The sequence below is a fragment of the Nomascus leucogenys genome, chromosome 17, assembly GCF_006542625.1.
Source record: "Nomascus leucogenys isolate Asia chromosome 17, Asia_NLE_v1, whole genome shotgun sequence".
NCBI lineage: Eukaryota > Metazoa > Chordata > Mammalia > Primates > Hylobatidae > Nomascus > Nomascus leucogenys.
In genome coordinates, this window is record NC_044397.1 from 32,787,123 (window position 1) to 32,799,847 (window position 12,725).

The 12,725-nt window shown below is 46.3% G+C and overlaps 1 protein-coding gene across 1 annotated transcript in view; it reads left to right on the forward strand.

Moving 5' to 3' along the window:
* LMTK2 (lemur tyrosine kinase 2) overlaps positions 1-12,725 on the forward strand; it is a 102,344-nt gene that overhangs the window by 82,732 nt on the left and 6,887 nt on the right. Inside the window, exons 10-11 of the mRNA XM_030795557.1 lie at positions 695-844; positions 1,581-4,539. Coding sequence (XP_030651417.1) covers positions 695-844; positions 1,581-4,539 — 3,109 coding nt within the window. The remainder of the gene's footprint in view (positions 1-694; positions 845-1,580; positions 4,540-12,725) is intronic.

Genomic DNA, 12,725 nt, shown 5'->3' on the forward strand with positions numbered 1-12,725 from the left:
TTATCTTGTTTCCAGCCATTCTGCCAAATTTTTAGAACATTCTGATGGTCTTTCCAATAATTTATTGAGTACTTAAAAATTGATAGTCATCTCATCCACATAATTACACTTATTATCTCTGTTTTGTACTTTTTTCATTGGCCAAAACTTCTAGGGTGGTATTCAGTAGCAAATAGGAGGCATGATCTTCCTCATTTTAACAGAAACGCCTCTTTTTTTGCTATTGTGCTGTTGATTATTGGTTTGAGATTAAAGAACAATCTTGGCCGGTTGTAGTGGCTCACGCCTGTAATCTCAGCACTTTGGAAGGCCAAGGCAGGTGGATCACCTGAGGTCAGGACTTTGAGAGCAGCCTGGCCAACATGGTGAAACCCCGTCTCTATTAAAATTATAAAAATTAGCAGGACATGATGGCTGGTGCCTGTAATCCCAGTTACTTGGTAGGCTGAGGCAGGAGAATCACTTGAACCTGGGAGGCAGAGGTTGCAGTGAGTGGAGATCATGCCATTGCACTCCAGCCTGGGCGACAGTGAGACTCTGTCTCAAAAAAAAAAAAAAAAAAAAAAAGAGATCCTATTAATAATCTTTTCAATACACACCTTGTCCTTAAAATTACTGGCTATATAACAAGTGTGAGTGTTAAAAATTTGATATCTAAAGGGAGAGAGAAACAGCCATTTTCTTTTTCCAACAGGTCCCTGGGTGTGACACTTTGGGAGCTTTTTGACAATGCCGCACAGCCGTATTCAAACCTTTCCAACTTAGATGTCCTCAACCAAGTCATTAGAGAGAGAGACACAAAACTCCCGAAGCCCCAGCTGGAGCAGCCCTACTCTGATAGATGGTTGGTAGCCTCACTTTCCGCCTGTTCCGTTTCATCTTCACTGTGAGGTGTCCCCAAAACACAAAAAAATTCTGGGCCAAATATTATATTTCTTCATTTCCTCTTTCACCATGAGCTCACCATGAGCTGAACTACTTAATGTGGTTGGCAGTGATGAAGGTGTAGAAATGTTTGGGGTGTTGAGTTGGCTTTGGGGTCCCTGTAAAGTCTTTTCATATTGTTTATTTATTTATTTGTATTTAAAGAAAAAAAAAGTAGAAACGAGGTCTCACTATGTTGCCCAGGCTGTTCTCGAACTCCTGGCTCAAGTGATCCTCCCACTTCAGCCTCCCATTGCCCCAGGATTACAAGTGTGAGCCAGGGTGCTTGGCCTCTTTTGATATTTTTAACTGATTCGGCCAGGCACAGTGACTCATGCGTGTAATCCCAGCACTTTGGGAGGCTGAGGCAGGCAGATCACAAGGTCAGGAGTTTGAGACCAGCCTGGCCAACATGGTGAAACCCTGTCTGTACTAAAAATACAAAAATTAGCTGGGCGCGGTGGTGGGCGCCTGTAATCCCAGCTACTCGGGAGGCTGAGGCAAGAGAATTGCTTGAACCCAGGAGGCAGAGGTTGTGGTGAGCCGAGATCATGCCACTGCACTCCAGCCTAGGTGACAGAGCAAGACTCCGTCTCCAAAAAAAAAAAAAAAAGATTCGTGATGGTTCCACTGATTGCTTGTCCTGTGCTGCTCAGGTATGAAGTCTTACAGTTCTGTTGGCTGTCACCAGAAAAGAGACCCGCGGCTGAAGACGTGCACAGGCTGCTGACTTACCTGCGGCTGCAGAGCCAGCGGGACTCAGAGGTCGACTTTGAACAGCAGTGGAACGCTCTGAAGCCGAACACAAACAGCAGAGACTCCTCCAATAATGCTGCATTCCCAATTCTCGACCACTTTGCCAGGGACCGGCTGGGTCGTGAAATGGAGGAAGTCCTCACTGTGACCGAAACGAGCCAGGGCCTGAGCTTTGAGTATGTCTGGGAGGCCGCTAAGCACGACCACTTTGATGAGCGCAGCCGGGGCCACCTGGACGAAGCCTTGTCCTACACGAGCATCTTCTATCCGGTTGAAGTTTTTGAGAGTTCGCTTTCAGATCCCGGGCCCGGAAAGCAAGATGACAGTGGCCAGGATGTCCCCCTGAGGGCCCCCGGAGTGGTTCCTGTTTTTGATGCCCACAACCTTTCTGTTGGAAGCGACTATTATATCCAGTTAGAAGAAAAAAGTGGTAGTAACTTGGAGCTTGATTACCCACCAGCACTGCTCACAACCGACATGGATAATCCAGAAAGGACTGGCCCTGAACCGTCCCAGCTCACGGCGCTCAGGAGCGTTGAACTTGAGGAGTCCAGTACAGATGAGGACTTCTTCCAAAGCAGTACAGACCCCAAAGACTCTAGCTTACCAGGGGACTTACATGCGACCAGTGGCCCCGAGAGCCCTTTCAACAATATATTTAATGATCTGGACAAATTGGAAGATTTGCCCAGTCACCAAAAAATATTCGACTTAATGGAATTAAACGGAGTTCAAGCCGACTTTAAACCTGCCACTTTAAGTTCCAGTTTGGATAACCCCAAAGAGTCAGTCATAACGGGCCACTTTGAGAAAGAAAAGCCCCGTAAGCTTTTTGACAGTGAGCCTCTCTGCCTATCAGATAATCTTACGCACCAAGATAATTTTGATCCATTGAATGTTCAAGAATTGTCAGAAAACTTTTTATTTCTTCAAGAGAAAAACTTACTAAAAGGCTCATTGTGCAGCAAAGAACACATAAATGATCTTCAGACAGAACTTAAGAATGCTGGTTTTACTGAAGCTATGTTAGAAACGTCACGTAGAAACTCTTTAGATACTGAGCTTGAGTTTGCTGAAAATAAGCCAGGCTTGTCTTCGTTGCAGGAAAACATAAGCACAAAGGGTGACGATACAGATGTCATGCTCACAGCTGACACTTTGAGCACCTCATTGCAGTCTTCCCTGGAAGTGCAGGTGCCGCCTACCTCCTTCGAAACAGAAGAAACGCCCCGTCGGGTACCCCCAGACTCACTCCTGACACAGGGAGAAACCCAGCCCACGTGTTTAGATGTTATTGTCCCAGAGGACTGTCTCTGCCAGGACATCAGTCCAGATGCTGTGACTGTCCCGGTTGAAATTCTCTCGACCAATGCCAAAACCCACAGCCTGGATGACAGGTCCCAGGACTCTCCTGGCCAGAGTGAGGAGACCCTGCGACTCACCGAAAGTGACTCTGTTCTTGCTGATGACATCCTTGCCAGCAGGGTGAGTGTGGGGAGTAGTCTCCCGGAACTGGGACAGGAATTACACAATAAACCGTTTTCGGGAGACCATCACAGTCATCGCCAGCTAGAGAAAAACTTGGAGGCTGTGGAGACTTTAAATCAGCTCAATTCTAAAGACGCAGCAAAAGAAGCAGGCTTGGTGTCTGCCCTCTCCTCGGACTCAACCAGTCAGGACAGCCTCTTGGAAGACAGCTTGTCAGCACCCTTCCCAGCCTCTGAGCCGTCCCTGGAAACCCCAGACTCTCTAGAGTCAGTGGATGTCCACGAAGCGCTACTGGACTCTTTAGGATCTCACACTCCCCAGAAACTAGTGCCCCCCGATAAGCCGGCAGACAGCGGCTACGAAACAGAGAACTTGGAGTCTCCCGAGTGGACCTTGCATCCTGCTCCCGAGGGCACCGCAGACTCAGAACCAGCCACCGCGGGCGATGGCGGCCACAGCGGTCTGCCTCCCAACCCGGTCATTGTCATCTCAGATGCCGGTGATGGTCACAGAGGCACAGAAGTGACCCCTCAGACGTTCACAGCTGGCTCCCAGGGTTCATACCGAGACTCTGCGTACTTCTCAGACAATGACTCTGAGCCCGAAAAAAGGTCTGAGGAGGTCCCGGGAACCTCCCCATCCACCTTGGTGTTGGTACAGGAGCAGCCCCTACCCGAGCCAGTCCTCCCCGAGCAAAGTCCTGCTGCCCAGGATAGCTGCCTGGAAGCCAGAAAGAGCCAGCCAGATGAAAGTTGTCTGTCTGCTTTGCACAACTCCAGTGACCTGGAATTAAGAGCCACGCCGGAGCCAGCACAGACTGGTGTTCCCCAGCAGGTGCATCCCATGGAAGACGAGGCCAGCAGTCCCTGGAGTGTGCTGAACGCAGAACTTAGCAGCAGCGATGACTTCGAGACACAGGAAGATCGCCCCTGCACCCTCGCTTCCACGGGGACCAACACGAACGAACTCCTTGCCTACACCAATTCTGCGCTGGACAAGTCCCTGTCCAGCCACTCCGAGGGCCCGAAGTTGAAGGAGCCGGACATCGAAGGGAAGTACCTGGGGAAACTCGGGGTGTCGGGGATGCTTGACCTCTCGGAGGATGGGATGGATGCGGACGAGGAGGATGAAAACAGCGACGACTCGGACGAGGACCTGCGGGCCTTCAACCTGCACAGCCTCAGCTCCGAGTCGGAGGATGAGACCGAGCACCCCGTGCCCATCATCCTCAGCAACGAGGACGGAAGGCACCTGCGGAGTCTGTTGAAGCCCACAGCGGCCGATGCCCCCGACCCGCTGCCCGAGGACTGGAAGAAGGAAAAGAAGGCAGTCACGTTTTTCGATGATGTCACAGTCTACCTGTTTGACCAGGTATCTGTTCCCTCTAAATCATTTTCTCTATATATCCATATAAGGTTTCCAAAATGTGCTAGGAAATTGAGTGTGGTCTGTTTTCTAGTTGCCATTTTGAGGCAGCAGATTGTGATTACTCATAAAAAGTAATTTGGGGTTGGTTAGAGTTCTAAGAATATGCAGAAATGTCATTTGCTCAGGGAGTTCATATTAAATTAAGAGAGAGAGACCTGAATGCTCTTCCTGGGTCTTCTAATGGAGTCTTCCTGAATTAGTCACCCTTTACACACCAAATTTTTACTGTTTTACTTTTTATTTTTCTTTTGAGACAGCCTTGCTCTGTGGCCCAGGCTGGAATGCAGTGGTACAGTTGCAGCTCACTGCAGCCTTGAACTCCTGGGCTCAAGCGATCCTCCCACGTCAGCTTCCATAATAGCTGGGCCCACAGGTTCGTGCCACCATGGCTGGCTAAGGTTTTGGTTTTTTTTGTTTTTTGTTTTTTTGTTTTTGATTTTTGTAGACACACAGTCTTGCTATGTTGCCCAGGCTGCTCTCAAACTCCTGGGCTCAAGCCATCCTCCCACCTCAGCCTCTCAAAGTTTTGGGATTACAGGCATGAGCCACTGCGCTCAGCCTCTAATTTTTAGAGCCTGACAGTTGGCAGTAGGACCCACCACTTGGGTACAAGTCTGGAACCATGACTGGCGTGCAGCCCTGGAGACAGCTCAGGAGAGGGGCCAACCAGAGGCCCTGCGGTGGGTGTCTGGAGGGTGGGACACATAGCAGGAGCGTCTGTGGTCCTTCTGCTCTGTCCCCTGACCTGTCCTCTTTCCCTGCTTTGGAGCAGGCAGCTTAGTGTGCACTGCTGAGTGGGCATGGATTTAGGCTCCTTTAAAAATGTAACAGCGTATAATTCAAGCGTGCTTTTAAAAAAAAAAAAAAAGTTCTTTTCATACTAGTCTTTGTAGCCCTTGAATTTGCTGCTTGAATCAGCTGGATTGTTGGGAGAGCTCAGTGGTGGGACATGAGAATGGGGTCCCCTCACCTTCTAGAAGGCGCAGGAGTCCTCGCCGTCTCCTTCACATTGCTTGCCCTCCCTTTCGCTCCGTTCCGGGAACCCAGACCTTGGTCCCAGCCCCTGCGTGGCACCATCCCTCATGGGTCCATGGCTATGGCGGGTCCAAGCACTGTTCCACCTTCTCCCCCAGGAGCTGCATCTGTTGAACGTCACTTTATGGCTTGTTGTTCCTCTGTGTTCTGTTCACTTTGGTTTTTATGATGTTTCTTTAAAAATCGTTAAATCACCCACATTTGAGCTATAGCATATACGGCGGGGAAGTGGATGTTTAAAAAATGAAAAGTAAGGCCAGGCGCGGTGGCTCATGCCTGTAATCCCAGCACTTTGGGAGGCCAAGGTGGGCGGATCACCTGATGTCGGGAATTCAAGACCAGCCTGGGCAACATGGCGAAACCCCATCTCTACTAAAAATATAAAAATTAGCCAGTCACGGTAGGCAAGACTGCAGGCCCAGCTACTTGGGAGGCTGAGGCATGAGAATTGCTTGAACCTGGGAGGCAGAGGTTGCAGTGAGCCACGATTGCACCGCTGCACTCCAGCTTGGGTGACAGTGAGACCTGTCTCAGAAAAAAAAAAAAAAAAGTAGCCTCCTGAGCTCAGCCTGACCTCTTGAAGCTGATTCTGTAAGAGGGGCCAGGAGGCTGTCTTTCTCTTTTCATTCCCCAGGTGGTTCCTAGGCAAATCTCGAACTCAGGAGCCTCTGAGCTCAGGCAGCCTGGGAAAACAAGCTGACATTTTCTAGTAAGAGTGGAAGGGAGAAGGGATCACCTGGCCCCTTGGGTTTGTGTTTTGTTTTCAATGCATCCACATAGCCCTTTCTCCACCGTCTCTGTGAACTTGGGTTATTGCTGCATTTCTCCATGGATGGGGTAATGTATAGGTGGGACGGAACTGTCAACTGTGCTCGGTGAGCACTGCGGGCAGGAGCTAGGGAGCACGCTGTCCCCACTTCTGAAAGCCTGGGGGTAGCTGGAGTAGTGAGAGGGACGCAGTCCCAGTGGAAGCAGCGTGCGGACAAAACTCCCTGGGGCCACAGAGCATGGGCCCCTTGCACAAGTCTTTGTGGAGGATGTTATGTTTTTCTGGCTTTAGAAGACAGAATTGCAAAAGATGAAGATCTGTGACAAGGGCACACTAGTTATGGGATGGAAGGTACAGAGATCAAATACCAGACATGCTTAATGGACTCGAGGCTTTGACAAGGAAGTTAGTGTCAAGGAGAAAGTCGGAAGGTGGGTCAGGGCCAGAAGAAAATGAGGAAGATCTTTCTGATGATCTGAAATTCGTTTGCTTATGCGTCTCATGCAGCGTGCCTTGAAGTGACAGCCACCAAGCATTCACACCGAGGACTGAGGGTTTCCTCCCACTCCTGCTGCTTTTTTAATGAGCTGGTTTTGAAGTTGTATAGTTTTTAAGCAGTTGAAATATCTTGGCTCCAAACTTTTAACTGAGTGTTCATGGGATTGGGCAGCATTGTTTCTTGGTTATATCACTATTTGTCAGTTCAGCAAATACTTAACCAGCACTTACCGTGTAAAGTAGTAAAGGCTGGTGAACAGTCTGTGGGTGCCGGCACCTTATTATACATTGAGTCTTGTTTTGCTTCCCCATGTCGGGGTGGTTGTCACCATCTTCATGGAGAGGACCCTGAGGCTCAGAGTAGGTAAACTTTGCACAGGGTCTGGCCCCAGTGAGTAGCAGTGCTAGGGCTTGACCCAAGTCTCCTGGACCGAGCGCAGAACTTTTCACCACTGAGCCCTGCCACCTCTTGCATGCGCCTTTACAATCTGCAGCCTGGCATCGCATTCGACTTTAAGCACTTGCGATGTCCTTCCTCAGTGCACAGTGTTCTTGAGACAAAAGTAGCGGGTAATGATGCTTATTTGCAATTAGTACGACAGGGTTCCCTCCAGCCTGGTCCGTCATACTGTAAACAAGCACTGAAGGCTGGGCACAGTAGCTCACTCCCATAATCCTAACGTTTTGGAAAGCTGAGGCAGGAGGATCGCTTAAGGCCAGGAGGTGAGACTGGTCTAGGCAGCATAATAACCGATTTTTTAGAAATTGGCCAGGTGTGATGGCCCGCACCTATAGTCTCACCCACTCAGGAGGCTGAGGCAGGAGGATCACTTAAACCCAGGAGTTTGAGAGTGCAGTGAGCTATGATTGCATCACTGCACTGCAGCCGGGGCGGCAGCGTGAGGCCCTGTCTGAGAGGCTCCCGCTCTCCAGCCTTGAGGAATAAACATTCGTGGGCTCCACCTAGGGTGTTTTTGGTTGGTTTGGGCTTTGTTTGTTTGCTGGCACTGTCTTTGGTTTTGTTATCGGAGTCTCATAAAATGAGTTGGGAAGTATTTCATTCTCTGACAGTGTTTGGAAGAGATTATGTAGATTTGTTGATCTTTCCAAAAAATTGCTTTTGTTTTCATGGATTTTTTTTTCTTTTCTATTTCATTGATTTCTGCTTTGTCTTTATTATTTCCTTCCTTCTCCTTGCTTTGAATTTATTTTGCTTTTTCTAGAAAAGCTTAGAATTCGAGACCTTACTTCTTTTCTCTCTGTCTCTTTTTTTGGAGATGAAGTCTCACTCTGTCACCAGGTTGGAGGGCAGTGGCATGATCTCAGCCCACTGCAACCTCCGCCTCCCAGGTTCAAGCAATTCTCCTGCCTCCACCTCCCGAATAGCTGGGATTACAGGCGTGTGCCACCGCACCTGGCTAATTTTTGTATTTTTAGTAGAGACGAGGTTTCACCATGTTGGCCAGGATGGTCTCAAGCTCTTGACCTCATGATCCGCCCACCTCAGCCTCCCAGAGTGCTGGGATTACAGGCCTGAGCTACCGCGCCTGGCCTCTTTTCTCTTTTTTTGAGACTGGGTCTCGCTCTGTCGCCCAGGCTGTAGTAGTGCAGTAGTGTGATCTCTGCTCACTGCAGCCTCCACCTCCCAGGCTCAAGGGATTCTCCTGCCTCAGCCTCCTGAAGTAGCTGTGACCACAGGCGCCCATCACTGTGCCTGGCTAATTTTTGTATTTTTTGTTTCGTCATGTTGCCCAGGCTGCTCTCGAATTCCTGAGCTCAGGTGAATCTGCCTGCCTTGGCTTCCCAAAGTGCTGGGATTATAGACGTGAGCCACTGCACCCGGCCTCTTCTTTTCTAATAATTTAATGCTATAAATTTCCCTTTATGTACTACTTTAGCTGCACCCAGCAAATTTTAATGTGTGAGTTTTCGTTTTCATTCAGATCAGAAAGTTTTTTGTAAGACTTCCTCTTGGGAGCATAGATTAATAAGTATAGTTTAATATATTACTTGTTATAATTAATTACTAATAATTGGTTAATATATTGTTTAATAAGTATATTGTTTAATTTCCAAGAGTTGGAGATTTTATTTTATGTTTTTATTATTAAGTTTTAGTCTAATTCCATTATGGGCAGAGAACATATTTAATATGGTTTCAATGCTTTTAAATTTGTTAAGGTTTATCTTAGAGCCAGGATATGGTCTTTCTTGGTGAATTATTCCATGTTTACCTGAAAGACTGTGTATTTTGGTTTTGGTGGGTGGATCGTTCTATAAATGTCAGATTTAATTTGTTGATGGTATTAGTTCTTCTCTATCATTGCCGAGTTTTCTGCATACTTGTTCTATTACTGAGAGAGAGGCTGTTGAAGTCTCCAGCTGTGGTTTTTAGATTTGTCTATTTCTCTTTTCATTTCTGTTCATTTTTGCTTCCTGTATTTTGCAGCTCTGTTGGTGCATATACATTTAGGATGATGATGTCTTCTTGCTGAATTGACCTTTTTATCCTTTCGTAATGTCCTTCCGTATTCCTTTGTCTTATATTCATAGAGCTGCTCCAGCTTTCTTTCTTTTTTCGGAGACAGAGTCTCACTTTGTCACCCAGGCTGGAGTGCAGTGGTATGATTTTGGCTCACTGCAGCCTTGACCTCCTCGGCTCAAGCAGTCCTTCTGCCTCAGCCCCGCAAGTAACTGGGACTACTGGCGCACACCACCACACACAGCTAATTTTTGTATTTTTTGTAGAGATGGGGTTTCACCATGTTGGCCAGGCTGGTCTCGAACTCCTGAGCTCAAGAGATCCGTCCACCTTCGTCTTCGAAAGTGTTGGGATTACAGGCGTGAGCCGCCACTCCTGGCCACGTTGTTTTGGTTAATGTTTGCGTGGTGTATCTTTTGCATCTTTTTACTTTTAATCTACCTGTATCATTATATTTGACATGAGTTTCTTGCAGATCTTATAGTTAGGTGGGGTTTTTAAAACTCTGTTCTGAAAAATCTGCCTTTTAATGGTATGTTTAGATCATTTACCTTTAATAAAATTATTGATATTTTGGATTTACATATGCCATTTTATTTGTTCTATTTTTATTTCTATTCTTCCTCTTTTTAATAAATTGAACATTTTTAGTATTACATTTTAATTTTTCTTTTTTTTTTTTTTTTTTACACTGTTCTTTTTGTGTAGTTTTTGTAGTGGTTGTTCTGGGGGTTACAATGTATGTATTAAACTTCTCACAATCTACCTAGAATCTGTATTTGCATATTTCAGATGGAATGTGGAAACCCTACTGTCACTTAGGCCTTTTGCCCTCCGTCCCCATCTTGACATGCTCTTCTATGTTACATACATGTACACTGATAACCCCTCAGACAGTGCAACACATTTGACTTTCTGTCATCAAACACATTCTAAGAAACTCAAGAGGAAATGAATAGTATTATACAGTTGGCCCTGGAGCAACATGGGTTTGAACTGTGTGAGTGCACTTACACATGGCTTCTTTTCAACCCAAAACGGATCGAAAGCACAGTATTCTCGGGATGTAGAACCTGTGTATAGATACGGAGGGCTGACTTTCTGTATATGTGGGTTCCGCAAGGCTAACCACAGGACTTAGTATGCACAGGTGTGGTTCTGCACGGGCGGTCTTGTCACTGATCTCTGTTCAGATCGTTTCTGGAGTTGTCCCTTGGTTTCCAAGAAGTGGTGGTTCCATAATTTGGATGCCATAATTAGAGGATGCCCAAGTGCGTTATATGAAATGGCATCATATTTGCATATAACTTACACACATCCTCCTGCAGACTTTCAGTCATCTCTAGATTACTTATAATGCCTCATATACTGTAAATGCTATGAAAATAGTTGTTATACTGTATTATTTATTTTGTTGTTGTTGTTATACTGTTATTTCTTATTTGTGGTTGTTTCTAAATGTTTTCTGTCCTGGTTGGTTGACCCTGAGGATGTGGAACTCTCTGATCTGGAGGGCCTCCTGTCCTTGTGTTGTTCTTTTTCATTATTGATGTTCCAGGTTTCCTTCTGGGACCCTTTCCCTTCTAATTAAAGAAATTGAACTAGCTTTTCTTTTCTTTTTTTTTTTAAACCCATTTTTTGCAGGATTCCTTTTATTTTTAAATAAATTCTTAGTTTTTTTTTCCATCTAAGACTGTCTTTATTTCACACTCATTCCTGAAGCCTATTTTCTCTGAGCGTAGAATTCTGTGTTGATAATTGTTTTCTTTCAGCATTTTAAAAATGTGTCCCTTCCTTCCACCTTCCACGGTCTCTCATGAGAAATTTGCAGTCACTCAGATCACTCTTCTCCTAGGAAGTACAAGTGGAGCATCCCTTATCTGAAATGCCTGGGACCAGAAGCATTTTAGATTTCTGATTTTTTTCAGATTTTGGAATATTTGCATTATACTCACCAGTTCAGCATCCCAAATCTGAAAATTCGAAATCCCAAGTGCTCCAGTGAACACTTTGGGCGTCATGTCAGCGCTCAAAAGATTTTGGATTTTGGAGCATTTTGGATTTTTGGTTTTCAGATTTGGGATGCTCGAGCTGTAATACATCTTTTATCCCTGGCTGCTTTCACATCTTTGTCTTTAGCTTTCAGCAGTTTGATTATGGTGCATCTGAGGGTGGATTTCTTTGTGTGTGTGTTTCGTTTTGTTTTGTTTGAGACAGAGTCTTGCTCTGTCACCCAGCTGGAGTGCAGTGGCATGATCATAGGTCACTGCACCCTTGAACTCCTGGGCTCCAGTGATCCTCCCTCCTCAGCCTCCTGAGTAGCTGGGGCTACAGGCGTGCACCACCACGCCTAGCTGATTTTTAAATTGTTTGTAGAGACAGCATCTCACTGTGTTGCCCAGGCTGGTTTTGAACTCCTGGCCTCAAGGGATCCTCCTGCTTCAGCCACCGAAAGTGCTGGGATCACAGATGTGAGCCACCCCACCTGGCCCAATTTCTTTGTATTTATCCCGTTTTTGTTTTGCTAAACTTCTTAAATCTGTAGTTTTGTATCTTTCACCAAATTTGAGCCAAGTTTCCAGGCATTATTTTCTTCTAGTACTTTTTCTGCCCTACGCCCTGTCTCCTCTCCTCCTGGGACTCTAGGGTTAGACCCTGTGTATTCTCTCACAGGTTCTGAGGCTCTGGTCCTTTCTTCCTCCAGGTTTTTTTTTCTTGTCTTGTTTGGATTGGGTGATTTCTGTTGCTCTGTCTTCAAGGTCCCTGATGATGTCCTTCGTCATCTCCATTCTGCTGTTGAGCCCATCCATTGAGTTGCTAGATTTTGGTTATTGTACTTTTCTGAGTTTTGCTTTTTGTCATTCTTCTTAACATCTGTTCCTTTGCTAAGATTTTCCCTATTTCTATTCATGGTAAGAGTGTTTCCCCTTAGTTGTAGGAGCATTTTTATAATAGTCCTTTTTCAGATAATTCCAACATCAGTGGCACCATGACACTGGCACCTGTTGATTGTCTGTTCCCAGGTAAATTGAGGTGTTCCTGGTTTTTTGAATGAGAAGTAATTTTAGCTTTTAGATCCTCCTATCATGTTAGGCAGTCTGTGCTGTGTTTAAATGCTGTGAATCATGTTGATATTTTTATCTTAGCAGGCCTTGACCCGGTGGGTGCAGGCCACAAGTTCCAAGAAGCCTTCTGTGGGCTGTGGTTTCAGTGTCAGTTCCCAGTTCCCCTTTCAAAGCCTTCGCTGTGCTGTTTGAACCTGCCCCACGTGTGTGCCCCGCACCCCACCTGTCTCCCCTGAGGTTCATTTTCAAAGCTTTGGTGTGTTCAGAGTCAGATCTACCA